This window comes from Silurus meridionalis, chromosome 27, assembly GCF_014805685.1.
Source record: "Silurus meridionalis isolate SWU-2019-XX chromosome 27, ASM1480568v1, whole genome shotgun sequence".
Taxonomy (NCBI): Eukaryota; Metazoa; Chordata; class Actinopteri; order Siluriformes; family Siluridae; genus Silurus; species Silurus meridionalis.
In genome coordinates this window covers 1,051,922-1,073,679 of record NC_060910.1, presented here as the reverse complement: position 1 = coordinate 1,073,679, position 21,758 = coordinate 1,051,922, and the positions used below count along the sequence as shown (strand labels likewise).

Sequence of the window (21,758 nt, the reverse complement as noted above, 5' to 3'; positions counted from 1 at the left end):
ACATATGTGTGAATGAGAGGGAGGGCAGTGGAGGGGTGCAGTTGCAGGAGAAGAGGTGGAGAAGGTGGAGGAGTTCAGGTACCTGGGGTCAACAGTGAAAAGTAATGAAGAGTGTGTTAGAGGAGTGAAGAAAAGAGTGCAGGCAGGGTGGAGTGGGTGGAGAAGAGTGACAGGAGTGATTTGTGATAGAAGAGTATCTGTGAGAGTGAAAGGAAAGTTTATAGGACTGTGGTGAGACCTGAGATGTTGTATGGATTAGAGACAGTGGCATTGAGTAAAAGACAGGAGGTGGAGCTGGAGGTAGCAGAGCTGAAGATGTTGAGATGTTCATTGGGAGTGACGACGATGGACAGGATTAGAAATGAGTTTATTAGTGGGACAGCGCACGTAGGACGTTTTGGAGACAAGGTGAGGGAGGTGAGATTGAGATGGTTTGGACATGTGCAGAGGAGGGACATGGGGGATATCAGTAGGAGAATGCTGAGGATGGAGACACCAGGAAGGAGGAAAAGAGGAAGATCAAGGAGGAGGTTTATGGATGTGGTGAGGGAAGACATGCAGGTATGAAAAAGGCAGATGTAGAGGACAGGGGGTTTGGAGACGGATGATCCGCTGTGAGGCCCCCTAATGGGAGAAGCCAAAAGAAGAAGAAGACAAAAAATTATTTAGAACATCTAAAGAACATCTGCAAGTAGCCAATGTATAGAAATAATAAAATAAGATCAGAACTAATTAAAGAAAAAATGAAATCTATATAGAAAGGAAGAAAACCCCACAGAAGTGATGTAAAAATGTGTTGTGTTGTGTGAGCTGTGTTGTGTGTGAGTTGTGTGAGCTGTGTGAGCTGTGCGAGTTGTGTTGTGTGAGTTGTGTGAGCTGTGAGCTGTGTGAGTTGTGAGTTGTGTGAGTTGTGTGTGTTGTGTGAGCTGTGTGAGTTGTGAGTTGTGTGTGTTGTGTGAGCTGTGTGAGTTGTGTGTGAGTTGTGTGTGTTGTGTGAGCTGTGTGAGTTGTGTGAGTTGTGTTGTGTGAGTTGTGTGAGTTGTGTGAGTTGTGTGTGTTGTGTGAGTTGTGTGTGAGTTGTGTGAGCTGTGAGTTGTGTTGTGTGAGTTGTGTGTGTTGTGTGAGTTGTGTTGTGTGAGTTGTGCGAGTTGTGTGAGTTGTGTTGTGTGAGTTGACCTTAGGGATGAGGAAACCTTCCAGACTGACCTCCATGAAGAAGTCCAACTCGAAGGAGATGGAACCTGTGAGCAGCACCACAGTTCAGCTTCATCCAGATGTCAACATTCTGCTGAGTGTGCAGTGTTTAGTGTGGATTTAAACTGTGTGTGTGCTGTGTGTTAAATGACACACACACACACACACACACACACACACACACACACACACACACACACACACAGTGTTTAAAAAGCACCAGGTTTCAAGTTTCGAGAGCGTCACAGGTTTGTTTATGATCTTTTCTTTAGAGTTCAGAGTGTGAGAAAGCACAAGATGGGCTTTTCTCAAATCCCTGATTGTGAGGTTTCATTTAAGGGATAAACACACACACACACACACACACACACACAGATCATCATCTGATTCTGAGAACACCCACGCAGACGTGTCCCAGATGTGAGACTTTTCAGAGGTGTTTATAAAATATGTAACGTACATGTCCATCACGCAATCCTTCTAATACGTTATTGTTTCTATAGCAACAGATCGCCGGCAGGGAAATCACAGACTATGATGCACAGATTTCTTTAAATAATCATGGACGGGTCTCCAGTATCTCCAGTTCATTCAATTGCATGAGGAAGCCAATGGTTACCCTGACATGTAAAAACTCCCTGAGACTTCACAAGGAAGTGAGAGGAACCTGGAGGGGAACCAGACTCCAAACAGGGGTTGTGGTTGCTGAAGGAACAGTCACAGCAGACTTTCAGCAGGTGATTTTTTTTCCGCTGAGAAAATAAACATCAAAAATGTTCAAATTCGTTCACGTGTTTAGCGACCCTGCTGTGACACGTCTGTCTCCTATCGGTCACTCGTCTTCACGTGATTCCTTAATCGAGTAACTTAAGTTATTCGTAAGTATTCGTTTCATCCATTTAACTACACACAAAGCACCGTGTTTCCCCACGGACCATTATTACTGACACACCACCTGCTGAATTCTGATGTTTTAATAAATGTCTTATTTATAAACGTGGTGTACGCACAAAACGAGGACGAAAACATGCGCACATGCTTTTTCGTATTCTAATTTATAAATGAGACTCCTGGACAGACACAAAAGACACTGCAGAATGAACGGGACGGAGAGAAAACCGTGAGGGACGAGGAGAAGATTCAGGACACAACAGAACGTTTGGAATCATTTTAAACTAAAACAATGAGAAAACACCGTACAGTGTGGCTACCGTTTTATTTTTCACAGGCTGCAATTTCAGCAATAGAAATGTACATTTTTCTAAAAAGGAAACCACTGACTTGTTTATTTTAAGGAACCCGTCTTATTTTCTCTTCTATATTAAATATTGCTCTTTATTATATGTATGAGTGTGTGAAATATCATTGCAGGATGTATGTAAGTCAATATGTTATACCCAGTGTGTATACAGTGTTGTAACGGTGTAGTGTAGAGATCAGCAGGGTGATGGTGGATGGCCCTGAACCTGCTTATTCTGGTGCATATGTTCCTGGATCTCATTCTTAAGAGGAATAAAACAGTGTCCCACTGCTGCCGGAAAATAACTGTCTTCAATCAACAGAATACCCTCAATTGAACTATTTTAAAACATAAATACGTAAATAATACATATATTTTAGATGTAGGATGTCTGAAGAACTGTCAAATGTACAATATTCAATGCTATAATAATAAAAAACAGCTTTAAGGTCACCCCTACTCATTATCCACACTGCATACTTGCATACTAAGCAGTACGGAGGACGCAGGCGCACTACACCGCGTGAGAGTGTACTTCGTAGTACGCAAGTACGTATTACGCATGGTTCGAGGCCGACTCTGAGCCGCGCATGCGCACTTACACGGGCCGAGTTGGAACGCGATTGACTTCGGGTGAGTTCGGGTGCCTTTTTAAAATCTCGTATTTCTCATTCTGTTCGTTTTAACAGGCTTTATATGGCGTTCTCGGGTTTTCAGCCTGTCTGTGGATGACCAGGAGGCTTCACCAAGATGGATTAACGGCTTAAAATGTCTCGAAGGTCGTATTTACTTACCTGCATTAGCGGTCAGCGACGTGGCTGCGTCTCAAATCGCGGCGCGGTTCCCTACACACGCACACTACTTGCCAAGGGTGTCACTGCTTTCGCGTAATGGCGTCTTCTCGATACAGAGTGCACTACTTTTAGTGCCAAGCAGGCGTTTGGAACACGACCTGCGTTCAATCGGTCTTGCGATAGCTTCATTCAAAATAGCAAACACACAGACACAGAAATAATGGATTGGGCAAGTCAGATATATGTGAGTATTTATAAATATTTATTTAATTTAGCCATTTTGTTTCTATAAGTGTTAGATTTTTAAATATTTATTTTTATAGTTGAATCCCGAGTTGTCGTGCTAGCTAGCAATCAAGCTAGTCATCTAGCGAGCTAACATGCTATCCTGGTTTATTAGTCTACTCACAAAATATCAGTCAGTTATTAATATTATTTTATTATAAACGCAAACTTCACTTGATTTTAAAGTAAATAAAACTAACCAGCGAACTGATCTCTAACACCCTGTGGTGTTTTGAAGCTAATCGACCAGCTTGTTATCTTTGGGATAATGTATCGCTTTATTATACTTTTATATCTTTATATCATTAATCAAGTGTAATGACGCGTATTAATGTGTTAAAAACCAACGTTAATGTGTAATTCCGCGATCGTTATTCCGTCACAGAGCCGTGTTGTGAAATGCATACTACACTAGCATACTAACTAGTGCGCTTCCGGTAGCGCGGAAACACGGCGTCCAGCGCGCGCGGTCCGTACTGCGTAGTATGGAAGTATGCAGTGTGGATAACGAGTACGTGTGATCGTAAAGCTGCGAATTCACTGGAGTTCTGCATTATTAATTATTATTATTATTAAACATCGCACTTTCGACATTCCTTCAGACATCCTACATATAAAATGTATATTATTTATATATTTGTATTGTAAAAGTGGAGTATGTGTGTCAGTAATGAAACCAAGCACCAGTGAAGAATGAAGCGTAACTGCTTTTCTTTGAACCTGTTTATCATTACGTTCATCATTGTGTAACGTCTACTCGTTCTGTTCCTGTGTAGTTTTTCATCTCGTCTGAATGGAAACAATATAGTTTCTGTCGTCGCTGTAAAAAAACGATCACATATTAGCAGGTAATATGAACCGGTGCGTTTCTGACCAATCACAGTCCAGATTTACCCTCGGTAACAAGTGAACGCTGTGTATAGACTCCGAGCGAGTTCTCACGAGAACCAGGGACTGAGAGTCTTCCCAGGAGAACCGGGGACAGGGATTCCCCCCCAGGAGAACCAGGGACAGGAAGTCTCCCCAAGAGAACCGGGGACAGGGATTCCCCCCCAGGAGAACCGGGGACAGGGATTCCCCCCCAAGAGAACCGGGGACAGGGATTCCCCAGGAGAACCGGGGACAGGGATTCCCCCCAGGAGAACTGGGGATATTGGGTTCTCTTGAGTTTTCTGCAGCGTTATTGATGTTATTGAGTTTGTTGGATTAATGGACAGACTGAAGCACAGGCAGGATTTCAGATATAAATAATAAATAATCCTGCTTGTGTTTCAGTGCTGTAACTGATCCTGTACAGACCTCAGCTTCAGTGTCCTGAAGAAAATATACGGTCGCTAGGTAGGTAGGTGGGTAGGTGGGTGGATGGATGACCGGTTACCATGGTTACAGCCCAGCAGTTTGAGTACAGTAATAAGTCACAAATATAATAATGTAAATTGTGGTTGTTTTGAAACATAAAGATCAGACACTTTACTGCTTATGTACACGTATATGCAGTGTCACGTGACCATGTACCGTCTCAACCACTGAGCATTAGCCACGCCCCCTCAGAGGTGCAGTAGTGTCGAGTTGAGATCAGAACTAACAGATGGTGTTTCCATGTTTTCAGTGAAAACACACGCTGGTGTTTAAACAGCTGCACGTCCTGACGCACGTCTGCAGTGTTCAAGACAAACACCAATAAACCGGTGATGATGAAGGACCTCCTCTTTATTCAGTTTAATAATCTGCTGCTACAGGTCTTTATGGAGCTGCATTTGTGCACAGGGGTTATGGCAGAAAAAGTCTGTTGTCCCAATACTTTTGAGGAAGAAAACAATTCTGAGCAGGAAGTCAGGCGCTTGTTACCTAACTTCCCCTTTTTAAAAGACCTCTTTCTATTGAAAGTGAGGATTCAACTAAATGTATTCGGGATATGGATAACAGGAAAGAGAGAGAGAGAGAGAGAGAATTTAACTGAATAAGGGAAAAAATGTCTCTCTGCTCAAGATGTTTGCTCTGATAGTCACCAGGATAAAGACTGTGAGCTTCCTCTGTTTTTCATGATCCTGCACTTTTGGAGTTTCCTGCTCGCTCTCTCTCTCTCTCTCTCTCTCTCTCTCTCTCTCTCTCTCTCTCTCTCTCTCTCTCTCTCTCTCTCGTCTTTCTTTATCTTGTCTCCTCCTGACTGCTTCTCTCACTCCTGCAGGAAAACAGAGGCATAGGATCCAAGATGACGGACTCGAAGTATTTCACCACCACTAAGAAAGGTACGTTTTATCTCTACCTCCTTTTATTTGTCCTGCGTTCATGATGAAGGGAAAAAGATGAGTGGTTATTTATCTTCCTCATATCTGATGCACAAACACGGTTTTAGTGTTTTATTGTGGCAGTTTTTACAGTTTTTTTTCTTCTTTGAAGTAGTAAGCCCTCTTTTGCCCTCTTGACTGAGTGATAACCACACAGGCCACGCCTCTTTTACCATTTTATTGTTTACTTGACATCACAACTTTCTTATCTGGAGTCCCAAACCTGTAGGCCACACCTCTTATCTTATTCACTTACTGAGACTGACATATACAGATGTCACACCCCCTTCAATTCACTTTCAGACATTGAGGCCATGCTTCTTTCTCTGAGACTGATATATACATGGACCACGCCCCTTTTTGAACTGCCATACAGAGGCCACACCTCTTTCAATTTCTCACTCTCCGGTATTTTGTATTCACCCAAATGAGGATGAGGTTCTGCTTTTGAGTCTGGTTCCTCTCAAGGTTTCTTCCTTATTCATCTAATGGAGTTTTTCCTTCACCACAGTTGCCCCAGTTTTCATCATCAGGAATAAACACATTGCTCACTTCCATTCTTAAACTCTGTGAAGCTGCCCTGTAAAGAATAGTGTATTGTGAAAAAACGCTATAGAAATAAACGTCCCTTGACTGAGGCTGACAGAGGACACGCCCCCTTCATTTGGTCTGACACAGAGGCCACACCTCCTTCACCATGACTGACAGATGCATAGGCTATGTCTTCTTTTCTGTGGTTGACAGGTGCATAGACCACACCCCCTTTTCTGTGATTGACAGGTGCATAGACCACACCCCCTTTTCTGTGACTGACATGTGCATAGACCACACCCCCTTTTCTGTGACTGATGTGCATAGACCACACCCCCTTTTCTGTGACTGACATGTGCATAGACCACACCCTCCTCTGCGTGTCAGCTCTGTTAATCGAATCGTTTCACACAGAGCCTAAACAGGGCAGTGTACACTGTGAGCTGAGAGTGTGTGTGTGTGTGTGTGTGTGTGTGTGTGTTTCACAGGGGAGATCTTTGAGCTGAAAGCAGAGCTGAACAGTGATAAGAAGGAGAAGAAAAAGGAGGCAGTAAAGAAGGTGATCGCCTCCATGACAGTGGGGAAAGATGTCAGGTGAGTTTACAGGTCCTTCACAGGGACTGACATACAGAGGCCACACCTCCTTCACAGGGACTGACGTATAGAGGCCACACCTCCTTCACAGGGACTGACGTACAGAGGCCACACCTCCTTCACAGGGACTGACATACAGAGGCCACACCTCCTTCACAGGGACTGACATACAGAGGCCACACCTCCTTCACAGGGACTGACATACAGAGGCCACACCTCCTTCACAGGGACTGACATACAGAGGCCACACCTCCTTCACAGGGACTGACGTACAGAGGCCACACCTCCTTCACAGGGACTGACGTACAGAGGCCACACCTCCTTCACAGGGACTGACGTACAGAGGCCACACCTCCTTCACAGGGACTGACGTACAGAGGCCACACCTCCTTCACAGGGACTGACATACAGAGGCCACACCTCCTTCACAGGGACTGACGACAGAGGCCACACCTCCTTCACAGGGACTGACGTACAGAGGCCACACCTCCTTCACAGGGACTGACATACAGAGGCCACACCTCCTTCACAGGGACTGACGTACAGAGGCCACACCTCCTTCACAGGGACTGACGTACAGAGGCCACGCCTCCAGACTGACACACAGACCAGGTCACGTGTACATGGTGGAGGTGGTTGCCATGGCGACAGTGCATGACCTGGGTGTTGAGTGTAGAAGGACCGGTTTCCTGCTGTAGATTTGAGTGTTTTAACTGTTTATTCTTCAAATTTAATAATAAGTCAAATTAACTGAATTGATTTTACTAAAATTTTTTAAAGTCTGGGTTTTTATTAGATCAGAACAAGCTTAACGTTTTAAAGGCGTGACTCAGACTGTCATCATGTGTGTGTGCAGTGCTCTGTTTCCCGATGTAGTGAACTGCATGCAGACGGACAACCTGGAGCTGAAGAAGCTGGTCTACCTGTACCTGATGAACTACGCCAAGAGCCAGCCCGACATGGCCATCATGGCCGTCAACACCTTTGTCAAGGTCCGAATCGTTCTTTTCGGCTGCTACGTAGATCTCACAACTCTTCATATATCCATAAACCAGCACCTGCCACCTTCCTGTATTGGGTTTTTATGTCATTATTAATTACGTTTTTATTAAATGCGTTTTAAGAACTTCCCCTGATCACCACTAGAGGGCAGAAGATTAAAGCTTCCCCTGAAACCCGAGTTTGATCTCTGTCCTTTTTAACCCTCGCAGGACTGTGAAGACCCGAACCCTCTGATTCGAGCTCTGGCCGTACGCACCATGGGCTGCATTCGCGTGGACAAGATCACAGAGTACCTGTGTGAACCTCTGCGCAAGTGTCTAAAGGACGAGGATCCCTACGTGAGGAAGACGGCGGCCGTGTGCGTGGCCAAACTCCACGACATCAGCGCCCAGCTGGTGGAGGATCAGGGCTTCCTGGACACGCTGAAGGACCTGATCTCTGACTCCAACCCCATGGTGAGGAACCTCACTCATAACATCTGTACAACTTTCCTGAGAATTCACTCACCAGTTAGAACCAGTTAATCCAGTTAATCCCAACAGCCAATCACCGATCACATTTGTTCTTAACGACCAATCACTGATGTCCATTGTTCTCAACAACCAATCAAAAACTCTCTCTTTCTCTCTCTCCCTCTCTCAGGTGGTGGCGAACGCTGTAGCTGCTCTATCAGAGATCGCTGAGTCTCACCCCAACAGTAACCTGCTGGACCTGAACCCTCAGACCATCAACAAGCTGCTGACGGCCCTGAACGAGTGCACCGAGTGGGGGCAGATCTTCATCCTGGACTGTCTGGCGAACTACACACCCCGCGATGACCGCGAGTCTCAGAGGTCTGGGGTCGAACGTATCTCTAATACCATCATCTGAGAGACATTCAGGAATAGTCTGGTGTTTCTTCAGTCTAAACCCTCTGTGTGATCTTCATGTCCGTTTATCTCCTCTCAGCATCTGCGAGAGAGTCACCCCCCGGCTGTCTCACGCTAACTCTGCCGTGGTCCTGTCGGCCGTCAAGGTGCTAATGAAGTTCATGGAGATGCTCCCTAAAGACCTGGATTACTACGGGACCCTGCTGAAGAAACTGGCGCCTCCTCTGGTCACTCTGCTCTCTGCAGAACCCGAGCTGCAGTACGTGGCTCTGAGGAACATCAACCTCATCGTCCAGAAACGGTGCGTAGAAGATCTTTTTTTTTTTTGTAATGAATCAAACACCACTGGGGGAAATTAATACATCTTAAATGCTTTTGGTTTGTGGAATCTTGTTTTGCTGAAACAAATACTTTCGTTTAAAAAAATAAATAAAAAAGTTTACAAATTTTATATTGCAATAAATATTTTGTATTCTTCAACAAATAACATTTTGTTTTTATTAAGTTTTTTATTTAATAAGTTTGTTTTAATTTTGCTGTAATATCTATTAATTAATCACAGCTGTAAGTTTATAAGTACAGCGTCCCCTTGTGGTTAAATATGGAATTGAAATAAAAAATGAGAGCAAAAAGGGGAAAAAAGTGATTTCACACTGCGGAACAGCCACGCGGTCGTGTTGCTTTAGATATTTTAATTATTCTTTTAAATAGGTTTATGAGTCTAAAAACCATATGCAACAAAATCAGTTCAATTATTACCAAATTTTACAAAATACATAAAATCTTTATTTTTTAAAAGTCTGTGTAATTTATATTTATTCAAATCACTATCGGTATTTAATCTTTGTCCTGTTCAGCCTTTATTTATAATAATAATAATAATAATAATAATAATAATAAAAACTGTTTAGTGAGAATGTTCTAGATAATCTAGATTCTCTGATTTATCTAGATAATGTGGTCAGTATGAGATGTGACCTTCACCTGCTCCGTGTTTCTCTGTAGGCCTGAGATCCTGAAGCACGAGATGAAGGTGTTCTTCGTGAAATATAACGACCCGATCTACGTCAAACTGGAGAAGCTCGACATCATGATCCGTCTGGCCTCTCAGGCCAACATCGCTCAGGTGATCTCACACACACACACACACACACACACACACACACACACACGTATTAGAGACAACCCCATCCCCATGTCCAGCAGCATGTTATTGAGTAATAATCTCTCTTCTGGTATAGTAGAATGATATCTTCTCCTCGTGTCTCAGGTTCTGGCCGAGCTGAAGGAATACGCCACTGAAGTGGACGTGGACTTCGTGCGCAAAGCCGTCCGTGCCATCGGCCGCTGCGCCATCAAAGTGGAGGTGACATTCCAGCGACAAAACCTCACCTGATTATTAACACCTCACCATAATATTGCCATTTGTTTCTTCCTGAACATCTCATTCACTACTATAATGATCTCCACTCTTCTGGGGAGATGTTCCACTGGATTTTGTGAAGATTTGTGCTCCAAGTGTGTTAGTAAAGTCAGGTAGTGATGTAGGTGAGAGAGTGAGGAGGTCTGGGGTGAAGTCAGCGTTCACATTCATCATGTTCAATATGGTTGGAGCTCTACAACAGGAGATCTTCCGCTCCAAAATATGACAGGCAGATCTTCATGGAGCTGCTTGGTGCACAGGGGTATTGTCATGCTGGAACAGGTTTTGTCTCTTAGTTTAAAGTGAAGTGGAAAGTTCATGCTCCTACATCTAAAGATGTCTTGAGATGATTGTATGTCCAACCTTATGTGAGGAACCTCATCGTTTTGGAGACGTTATGTAATTCTAATTGGTCATTGAGCGACACTGGTGACATCATACGTAGCTTTTAACACTTTACTCTTTCATCACGTTACTGAAATAAAAACAGGAAGTAGAGTCGGACCAATCAGGTTACTCGGCTTGAGAACAACCTCCTTAACGATGCTATGACAGTGTTAAGTGTCTTAACGATGCTCTAATTATTTAATTAGAATAAATGCAGAAGCTGATGATGAACTGGGTTGTGTGTTTCAGCAATCGGCTGAGCGCTGCGTCAGCACCCTGCTGGACCTCATCCAGACCAAAGTCAACTACGTGGTGCAGGAGGCCATCGTGGTCATCAAGGACATCTTCCGCAAGTACCCTAACAAGTAGGTGTTTATTACAATACATACCTGTTACTGTTTCTCACAGGTACCTTAAGTACTCTCACACATACGCCACACAGGTACCTTAAGTACTCTCACACATACTCCACACAGGTACCTTAAGTACGCTTACACATACTCCACACAGGTACCTTCAGTACTCTCACACATACTCCACACAGGTACCTTAAGCACGCCACACATACTCCACACAGGTACCTTAAGCACGCCACACATACTCCACACAGGTACCTTAAGTACTCTCACACATACTCCACACAGGTGCCTTAAGTACTCTCACACACATACTCCACACAGGCACCTTAAGTACTCACACATACTCCACACAGGTACCTTAAGTACGCTTACACATACTCCACACAGGTACCTTAAGTACTCTCACACATACTCCACACAGGTACCTTAAGTACTCTCACACATACTCCACACAGGTACCTTAAGTACGCTTACACATACTCCACACAGGTACCTTAAGTACTCTCACACACGCCACACATACTCCACACAGGTACCTTAAGTACTCTCACATACTCCACACAGGTGCCTTAAGTGCTCTCACACATACTCACACAGGTACCTTAAGTACTCTCACATACTCCACACAGGTACCTTAAGTACTCTCACACACTCCACACAGGTACCTTAAGTACTCTCACACATACTCCACACAGGTACCTTAAGTACTCTCACACATACGCCACACAGGTACCTTAAGTACTCTCACACATACTCCACACAGGTACCTTAAGTACGCTTACACATACTCCACACAGGTACCTTAAGTACGCCACACATAGGTACCTTACATGTCATACAGGTCCCGGCAGTACTCTGACGTGTGTGTGTGTGTGTGTGTGTGTGTGTGTGTAGGTATGAGAGTGTTATTGCTACCCTGTGTGAGAACCTGGACTCTCTGGATGAACCTGAGGCGAGAGCAGCCATGATCTGGATCGTAGGAGAATACGCAGAGAGGATCGACAATGCAGACGAGCTGCTTGAGAGCTTCCTGGAGGGCTTCCACGATGAGAGCACACAGGTAAAATACACACACACACACACACACACACACACACACTCTTCAGTCTGTGTTCGGGTCTGTTTAGCTGTTCATTATGGTTTTGCATTAAAACAGAGAGACAGGATGTGCTTAGTGTGTGTGTGTGTGTGTGTGTGTGTGTGTGTGTGTGTGTGTGTGTGTGTGTGTGGGATACAGGTGCAGCTGCAGCTTCTCACTGCCATTGTCAAACTGTTCCTCAAGAAACCCACTGAGACCCAGGAGCTCGTACAGCAGGTACTCAGCCTGGCCACACAGGTACCTTAAGTGCGCCACACATACTCCACACAGGTACACACACACACACACACACACACACAAGTATTTAGCCTGGCCACACAGGTACACACACACTTCTGTGTCTGGAGTATTAGTTTTTTCCAGCTGTTAGTGTTTATTGTGTAGCTTTTATATTCACACAGATATTCCTTATCTGATTGTACACAGTGACGTTCTGCATTCTTCATGTTCTTTATTTAAACCTGCTGGATGTTGTTTGGTTCGGTTGCCATGGAGACTAGGTTTAAGGGCAAATGTCTGCACTAAGCGGATTATGAAGAATGTGAATTTAAGGAGCTCTCTGCTCTTCAAAGGGCTTTTACAAACTTAGAGTGTGGACTCTCTCACACACACACACACACACACACACACACACACACACACGTAATGTTGCACAATATACCGGTATCACAAAGACCTGCTTTTAACAAATTATATGGTTCCTCTTTTTAATAAAACCTTTACTTTAAAAGTGACCGCTGTAGTTACAAGTGTTTGACAATAGGGGGTAGTGTGTGGGCAAATCTAAAATGAGTGCGATTAATTTCATAATAAACCACAAAAAGGTGTATCACCTAAGTAACATGTGGTTTCAGATATAGTTACGTTAATTAGAAAGACATTTTAATTATAATTAAAAAGAGAAAATAGGAACATGTTCTGGTTTTAATGTCTTGAATGTTTTTTTGTGAACGTGCTGTTGCTATAGAAACGACGTATGAGCAGGCTACTGCACTATTTTTGCTGCTGTTGTAGAAGAATTGACCCATGGGGAAGCGCGTTAATAAAAAGTGTAAATCGGTGTACAGTGGAGTGATGCACTCTCACACGCTCACTTCTGTGCCAGGACTCTGATAACCCGGACCTGCGGGACCGCGGGTACATCTACTGGCGCCTGCTGTCCACCGACCCGGTCGCGGCGAAGGAGGTGGTTCTGGCTGAGAAGCCTCTGATCTCAGAAGAGACGGACCTGATCGAGCCGACGCTGTTGGAGGAGCTCATCTGCCACATCGGCACGCTGGCCTCCGTTTACCACAAACCTCCCAGCGCCTTCGTCGAGGGCAGCCGAGGGGTGCAGCACAAACGCCTTCCTCCCCGCACCGGCTCGTGAGTCTCTCTCTCTCTCTCTCTCTCACACTCACACACACACACCTGTACACACTGTAAACATCATCTCCTTCTCTCAGTGGTGAGAGCGCTGAAAGCCCCGATGTAGGCCAGTCAGTGGGCGGAGCCTCCGAAGCCCCGCCTGCTGTCATCCCATCTCAGGGTGATCTCCTGGGTGACTTGCTTAACCTGGACCTGGCTCCACCCACCACCACCGTGCCCTCCGTGCCCCCCGCCATGCAGATGGGCGCCATGGACCTGCTGGGTGGAGGACTGGACAGTCTGGTAAGTCCAAATGATCTTCTCCTCCACCCTAAATACCATGTTTACTTATGGTGAATGGCATACCCTCATTGTTCCTGCCCCTTGTCTATCTGCCCCTGCTGAAACTGCTCCTGCCCTTCCCAACCTTCTGAGCTCTGTTCAACTCAACCTCAGCCCTACACACCTCTGTTAATACTATACCTGCCCTTGCTTTTGCCCTACCTGCTTCTGTTACACCTGCCCCAGCTATACACCTCCGCTTCAAAAACTGCTCCTGCCCTTTCAACCCCACTTAAACCCGCCCCCCCCCGTTAAACTTGCCCCTGCTCTATTTGCCCCTGTTGTACCCAGTTTAAAAGTTTAGCTAACAGGATTAAAGTGTGACTTTCGCTACAGGGGAATGAATTACAGGGGCACCTACAATGATCCGTGGAAGGAAAGGGGCAGGTTTACCAGGGGCAGATTGTGCAGGGGGAAACGATGGCAGGATGGAGATGGAAGGCAGTAATGTACTATTGATGTACTGTAGTAAATTACAGATGTGTTGGTAACTGATGTGACCACAGCAGTAATTTACGTCAGTACCTGCTGGTAGGAAACAGCAGAGGGCGCTAAACCTCAACACTCTGCCCAGACCAGTCCGTCCAATCCAGACTGCAGCTACAAGGGACGAGAAGCGTACAGAGTCACGTAGATGACGTTTATAGGGCGCCGTTCATCTGTCTTAAATAAATGCATCTAAATTGGAATCGTTAAAACGTGCATGTGTGCACGTGCGCATGTACGGTTCTTTTCCTCCTCCTGATCTCTCCATCTCTGTTCCTTCTACTCTTTTCTTTCTCCGCTTCACCTGCAGATGGGAGACGAATCGGAAACGGTAATGAATTTCAGACGGAGGGAAGAAAGAAACGCACACACACACACACACACACACACACACACACACACACACTACTTTTACTAGAACTCGATGATCTCGTGTGTTCTGGTTTCCAATACACATTTTCTTTGTTCTTCAGTAAAAACTATTCATTTCTATTCATTCCTCGTCTTCTTTCTCTCATTCTCTCCATCTGTGTGTTTTCCCTCCACCAGCTGCGTTCACACTACAGGGTGGAGGTTCAGTCTCCTGCTCCACACTCTCACTGTAGAGAGGGAGAGGTGTGTGACGAGATGTTTCAGTAATTAGTGACCAGTCTCGTAGTTTAGTGTGTGTGTGTGTGTGTGTGTGTGTGTGTGTGTGTTTTAACCCCGCGTAAATCTTTAGATGCCACGTCTTAATTAAAACGTAATCAATCAGCAGTTTAAAAGAGAAGCTTCTTGTTCCTCCCGGTTACCGTGATGCTGTAACCATGACGACAAGCAATGCTTCCAAGATCATCCTGGATCATCTGAAGGAGCTAAAGGAGAAAAACATGCATGAAGAGCATATAGAACACATTTAAAGCCACCTTAGGCATTACCGTAGTAACCATGTTAGATGTTCAGGTGTGTGTAAGTAGGACGTCTGATTACGATATCAGATCGCTCTGTTAGACCTACACACAGGTTCCTGTCTCGTCATTCCATCACATCCTGTATCATCACCACCTTTACATCATACCCATGGACTTCACATTGTAATAATTTCTAATGTGTGTGTGTGTGTGTGTGTGTGTGTGTTTTTTCTCTGTAGTTGGGCGGAGACCTTGGAGGCAGTCCTGCGGTAAGTCCCTGGTCAGGATTAAATATTTTATTTTTATTATTTTTTATGCGCGTCCTGCATTCAAGGGGGCGGGGCTACACAGGTCACATTGTGATGCTGAAATAAGAATTTGGAATGTCACATGATCACCTGGACGAGCTGCAGAAACTGTTATCAGTTCATGGGTAATGATGAGGACGAATAATTTAATTTAATTTATTCACAACTGTTCAAACAAAATCATACATATTCATGGTAAGAGTCCCAGATGTGCATCGGTATACAAGTTAACAGCGTGATGCATCGATTCAAAAAGGCGTCGACGTTTTTATGCACCGTTTTAAACATATTGTAAAAATGATTTATTTAACAATATTTATTAGATGTGCTATACTTTTATTAGAAAGTGACCAAATTGGATCGCACTGTATTGTAATAGGGGTGAAGCGTATCACATCTGCTTCATACGTCTTTAATACATCGTATTGTTGCTTCAGCCTCAGTTACAGAGATGCACATCCCTAATTTTTTATACATACTGCTATATTATAATTAGTGTGTGTGTGTGTGTGTGTGTGTGTGTGTGTGTAGGTGGGTGTAGGTCTCGGGGGCGCTCCTGTAGGAATGCCGGCGGGTCTGGGCGGAGCCCCGGCTGTTGGAAGCGGTCTTAGTGACCTGTTTGATCTGGGTGGAAGTGTAGACATGACAACGGGAGCTTATGTGCCACCCAAAACTGTAAGTATCTGTGTGTGTGTGTGTGTGTGTGTGTGTGTGTGTGTGTGTAAGAGAAAAATCTGAGAAATAAGTTAATAGGAACAAATAAAACATCACTACATAGTGCAGTGAAAGACGGAGTCTCAGACATCAAACAGTTTATTAAATAAAACTCTTAATATCTTATTAGAATTTTAAGCCACGCCCATTCAGACCCAATAAATTGTTTTTCCGCTTGTCGCATACACACACACAATTAAAATTATTAACACAAAATTAACACTGCGCACAACGTGATTTTAAGCATAAGATTTTAAGCATAAGCTCCGCCCACTGTGTAGATGTGGCTGCCAGCGATGAAGGCGAAAGGTCTGGAGATCTCAGGAACGTTTGCTCGGCGTGGAGGAGCCATCCACCTGGACCTGTCCCTCACCAACAAGGCTATGAGCATCATGACCGACTTCGCCATCCAGTTCAACAAGAACAGGTGAGAACCCCACCTCCTCCTCCATAATAAACCCCCCCCCTAGCCTGCAAACCAGAACCAATCAGAACCAGAGGTGTGTGTGTATGCAGAAGAGAGCAGGTAGCTCTTTTCTCTCACTGAGTTATACACTGTCCTGTGATTCATTGAGCTCATCAACATATGAAACCATCTGAAACTGTGTGTGTGTGTGTATACAGTTTCGGATTGGCTCCTGCTGGTCCTCTGCAGGTCCTGACTCCTCTCAGCCCCAATCAGACGGTGGAGGTGAGTCTCCCTCTCAGCACCAGCGGCCCGGTCATGAAGATGGAACCTCTCAACAACCTCCAGGTAACATTTAAACAACATTTCATACTTCATTCAGCACAAACATGGATTTGTACAATTCAGTGTCCAGGCCATGACCCTTACTGAGCGTACACACACACACACACACACACACACACACACACACACACACACACACACACACACACACACACACACCTCTGGAGTGCTACTATATGAGCTGAGCTAAACATAAAAGCAAACAATACTTTTTAGGGTTTAAAACCTGAAAAGAGCTGCTTCTCTATAAATACCACCCTGTCCATGTTATTCACTCTGTTTTTCTTTTCATCTTTTATTCCATGATTCTGTAAATGACGGAGGTTTAAAGTGTGTAGTAACAGACACCAATGCTGTGTGTCCGTCTCTCAGGTAGCAGTGAAGAATAACATCGATGTGTTCTACTTCAGCTGCCAGTACCCCATCAGCCTGCTGTTCGTCGAAGATGGCAAGATGGGTATGTGTGTGTGTGTGTGTGTGTGTGTGTGTGTGTGTGTGTGTGTGTGTTAGATTAGTGTTTATTCTTGTGTATAATGTTACTAGTCACCTTAATACTCCTCCTTGCTGTAAAGTGGGCGGGGCTGAGCCTGGGTGGTCACATAGTGTATGGTTGTGTACGCGGCGTACCAGGTAGCGTGTGTGTGTGTGTGTGTGTGTGTGTGTGTGTGTGTGTGTGTGTGTGTGTTTCCTACTGTAGCTTCTCCAAATGGAGCCTGGAGTGTGTTTGTCTGTGGGAAGTGTTGCAGTACACAGAACTGTTCTCACTCCTTATGTCCTTTTTATTCCTTTCTCTCTCCCTCTCTCTCTCCCCCTCTCCCCCTCTCTAGATCGCCAGGTGTTCTTGGCCACATGGAAGGACATTCCCAGTGACGGTGACACTCAGTTTCAGATTAAAGACTGTCACCTCACTGCAGGTGAGTTAACTGAAGAATATTCACCTTTCACAGGTATATGATACACTGTAGGATATAAATGTTGATTGTGTGTGTGTGTGTGTGTGTGTGTGTGTGTGTGTGTGTGTGTGTGTGTGTGTGTGTGTGTGTGTGTGTGTGTGTGTTCTTTGCCCTCACAGACGCGGTCAGTAACAAGCTGCAGGGCAGTAACGTGTTCACCGTGGCACGACGCACAGCCGACGCTCAGGAGCTTCTCTACCTGTCCATCAAACTCACCAACACCATCTGGGTTCTTACTGAACTACGTGTACAGAGTCCCACCCACACGGTACGGAGGGGGACGGCAGAAGAGGGACAGGGGGACGACAGAAGAGGGACAGAGAATAAGGGGAAATATGATGGGAGAGAATAATATGGTGGGGAGGGAGAGATTAGGGAGGATGGAGAAAGAAAGACAGAGAAATGGAGGGGAGAGAGAGGAAAATACAAGGAGAAGGAAGAGACAGACAGACAGACAGAGACAGGAAAGGTGAGACTGGTGAGGAGAGAGAGACAGAAAGATCAGATGGGATTGGTGAGAGAAAAATAAAGATGTAGAAAGAGAGAGAGACATGAGGAGAGAGAGAGAGACAAGGACAGATGGAGGACAAAGAAAGATAAGAGGAAAGAAGAGATGAGGACACAAAGATGAGGAAGGCGAGATTGAGGAGGATAGAGAGAGAGAGAGATAAATGAAGGAGACAGGGAATTACAAAGAAGAAACAGATGGACAGAGAGAAAAGAGACAGAATGTGAGACTAGGGAGGAGAGAGAACAATCAGATGGGGATTAATAAGGAGAAAGAAAGATGGGGAAGGAACGACTGAAGGAGAGAAAAGCGTAGGGTAGAGAGGCAAAAAAATGATATGGGGACAGACAGAGAGAGTGAAAGAGACAGGGAAGGTGAGACTGGGGGAGAGAGAGAGAGAGAGAGAGAATGGAGATATAGGAGAGAGAAAAGAAAGATGGAGAGAGGGAAATACATGGGAAGGGTGGAACAGGTGGACAGGAGACTGATGCAGTGAAAGAGGCTGAGTGAAATCTATCACTCTGACTTTCACTCCATCCATCCCTCTGTCCTCCTGTGCTCTGTCTTTCTCTTCATCAATCTTTCTGTTGTCAGTCTGTCTCTCTCTCTCTCTCTCTCTCTCTGTCCCTCCCTCCCTCCGTCTCACTGTTCTCACCCTGAAATCATGTTTTTCTTATTGTCATTTTTTTCTGTCACTCTCACTTTGTCTTGTTTCGCTCTGTCTATCTCCCTACACACACACACACACACACACACACCAGGCTGCAGGGCAAAGCAGGTACTGTGTGTGTGTGTGTGTGTGTGTGTGTGTGTGTGTGTGTGTGTGTGTGTGTGTGTGTGTTTTTCTCTGATAAGCCTCCACCCCCCCAGCTCACATGACTGTCCTTTTGAAGTGCCGTTTCCCTTGTTTTTAACGGTTACGCATCTCCATGGCAACGAAGCAGCCAATAGTGCGGGTCGTCCCTTTTTTCCTCTCTGCCCCTTAAACTAGTGTCGATTGGAATTCAGTTTGTACCCGTGTCCCAGCAGGTTTCCTCCAAGTTCCCGGAATTCCTTTACGTGATCCCGATAATCGTAATAGGTACTGATATCAAAAAGTCTAAATATAAAAAAAATCATCTGACCAATCAGAATCTGGAGACGGTCCAGACTGTGTGAGTGAGTTTTCTGTACCAGTAGTAACTGATGTGCCGCGGGGACGTGAGTACAGGAGCAGTGAAGAACGAGTGGCAGGATATTAAAGGGTTAGAGGAGCGATGTTCTCATTTTTTTGTGTACGATGCCGAGGGGGAGGTGTTAATGAGGCGTGAAGTGAGATGAGAAGTGTGTGTGTGTGTGTGTGTGTGTGTGTGTGTGTGTGTGTGTGTGTGTGTGTGTGAGAGAAATATCACAGCTTTGTCCTGCTGCTATTACACCAATCCTTCACTCTCAGATGCTAACAGTTTTCGAGGCAGCTAGTAAATATTCTGTGTGTGTGTGTGTGTGTGTGTGTGTGTGTGTGTGTGTGTGTGTGTGTGAGAGCAAACAAACCCCTTGCTTGTAACAGTGTAGTACTTCTTTTATAAATCAGACCGAGTCACATGATCAGAAATATGATTCATTGTGTACACTATCACACGTCCCGTCACGTGTCTAATCACACGTTCAGTTACGAAAAACTCGCACGTTTTATGGCTAATATCCTAAACGTGATTCTCTCTCTCTCTCTCTCCAGATGACGGTGAGATGCCGTGCTCCAGAGGTTTCTCAGTACGTCTGTCAGAGCTTCGAGCTGATTCTCGAAACTGAACATCGTCCTTAGAGTTGGACCAGGAACCTCCTCAGATCCTTCTCAACACCTCCTCTGTCTCTTCCACACACACCCATCAGGATCAGCTGCTTTTAATCCGTCTTCTTCTTCCTCCTCTTCCTTCTCTCCATTTTCCTTTTCTCCTCATCTTCCTTTTCCCCTTCCATTAACTCCTTCTCTTCCTAAACCTCCACTTTTTCCTTCTTCGCTTTTCCCTATTTTTCTTACTCTCCTTCTCTTCTCCACCTCTTCATCCTCCCACACCTCTCTTACTTTCTCCTACACATTCCCCTTTTCTTCCTCCCTATCCCTTCTTCTTCCCCTTCTCTTCTTTACATATTCTCCCTCTTCTTTTTTCTCCTCCCCTCTTCCCCTCTCTTTCTCCTCCTTTTCTACCTCTACAATCAGTTTAGTTTTATGGAGCTCAGTGTGTGTGTGAGAGACTCATGCTGGTTTTGGGGACTTCATGTGTGTACTACTTCCTTATAGATTTGTGTTTGTTCCTGTGTGTGTGTGTGTGTGTGTGTGTGTGTGTGTGAGAGCGTGCATGTGTTTGATTTTTGCTTTTTCCTCCTATAAAGTAAACAAAAGAAACCATATAGTGAACCATTACAACATGTTGAATCCCCCATGATGCATTGCCTCAGGTTTGTTTCTGAGGCTGACTCAGGAGGCGACGTCGAGTCCAGTAACGCTGTTCAACATCTCACACCAGGACATCTGTACAAAACACCACGATCTCGATCTTTTTCCAGGCTTTAGGCCACGCTGTTGTATGAACGTTCGCTTCGTAACCCTGGTGCACCTCCACAGAAGGATCTCATCATGACTGCTTTTCTACTCGCCACCCAGCCGAGGTGGAACTGTTCCATCTGTGGGAGAAGAGACGCATCATTTACTTTTTTCTATATTTTATTTTAAGAAATCATTCCGTGTGTGTGTGTGTGTGTGTGTGTGTGTGCACTACTCTGTTAATTATATCTGATTGGGTTGAATATCACCGATGCTCAGAAGTGTGTTTCTGTGTGTTCTGAGCTTTAATAGCTGTACGAGTAAACGCCTGCCGGATTCTTATCCTCACCCCAGTGTGGCGTCAGTTATTGGAGATGTCCAGTTCCATTATAAGGCCATTTCCAAACAATTTAAAATCGAGCGTTCTACATGTACACTGTTATCCACAGCAACTTACAATCATCGTGTTTAGGGTTAAGGGCCTTGCTCAGGGGCCCAGATTAGAACTCACGGCCAGTATCTTAAACCCTGAGCTACCCCTGTGTGTACTGCAAGTACAATTATTCACAAGTGGAAAACAGTCCTTTCAGAAAAATCACTACATCAGATATTACAATGCTCGGAGAAATCGCAAAAAAAAAAAGTTACATCTGAGACTTTACAGGCTTCAGTTTAACATGTTAAAAAAGTTTAATATGGTAAAATTGTATGGTTTGTTTGGAAGGGTTGCCTGGAGAAAGTGTCTTCTCTATTAAAAAATAACGGAGGCTGCTTTGTTTTGCGCCTCAAGTTGAACCTGAGCAGCCCACAAGACTCCTGGAACAATGTTCATTAACAGACGAGCCCAAAGTGGAGTTTGGCCATAATGCAGGT

General features: G+C 44.8%; 1 protein-coding gene across 6 annotated transcripts; it reads left to right on the top strand.

Annotated features, from left to right (window-relative positions):
* The first annotated feature begins 2,940 nt into the window (after positions 1-2,940).
* ap1b1 (adaptor related protein complex 1 subunit beta 1) lies at positions 2,941-21,233 on the top strand. 6 transcript variants are annotated; one of them, XM_046841688.1, is made up of 24 exons: positions 2,941-3,067; positions 5,702-5,762; positions 6,821-6,926; positions 7,783-7,918; positions 8,138-8,383; positions 8,571-8,761; positions 8,877-9,098; positions 9,803-9,923; positions 10,068-10,163; positions 10,857-10,972; positions 11,861-12,026; positions 12,204-12,302; positions 13,171-13,430; positions 13,511-13,715; positions 14,551-14,571; positions 14,790-14,855; positions 15,370-15,399; positions 15,970-16,113; positions 16,434-16,579; positions 16,777-16,906; positions 17,276-17,360; positions 17,731-17,817; positions 17,976-18,124; positions 20,079-21,233. In XM_046841688.1, exons 2-24 carry the CDS (start codon positions 5,726-5,728, stop codon positions 20,163-20,165), a joined length of 2,946 nt encoding a protein of 981 aa, XP_046697644.1. In that variant the 5' UTR covers positions 2,941-3,067; positions 5,702-5,725; the 3' UTR covers positions 20,166-21,233. The 6 variants fall into 6 exon arrangements, with proteins under 6 accessions (XP_046697644.1, XP_046697642.1, XP_046697641.1 ...); XM_046841686.1 differs by lacking the exon at positions 2,941-3,067 and adding an exon at positions 3,196-3,472; XM_046841685.1 differs by lacking the exon at positions 2,941-3,067 and adding an exon at positions 5,442-5,535.
* The last annotated feature ends 525 nt before the right edge of the window (positions 21,234-21,758 follow it).

Bases quoted from the DNA above. Each gene is read 5' to 3' on its own strand.
- ap1b1 (XM_046841685.1), top strand. From the start codon at position 5,503: ATGTTTGCTCTGATAGTCACCAGGATAAAGACT. The intron at 8,762-8,876 runs GTCTGGGGTCGA...ATCTCCTCTCAG, and splicing joins GATGACCGCGAGTCTCAGAG to CATCTGCGAGAGAGTCACCC. The intron at 13,431-13,510 runs GTGAGTCTCTCT...TCCTTCTCTCAG, and splicing joins CTTCCTCCCCGCACCGGCTC to TGGTGAGAGCGCTGAAAGCC.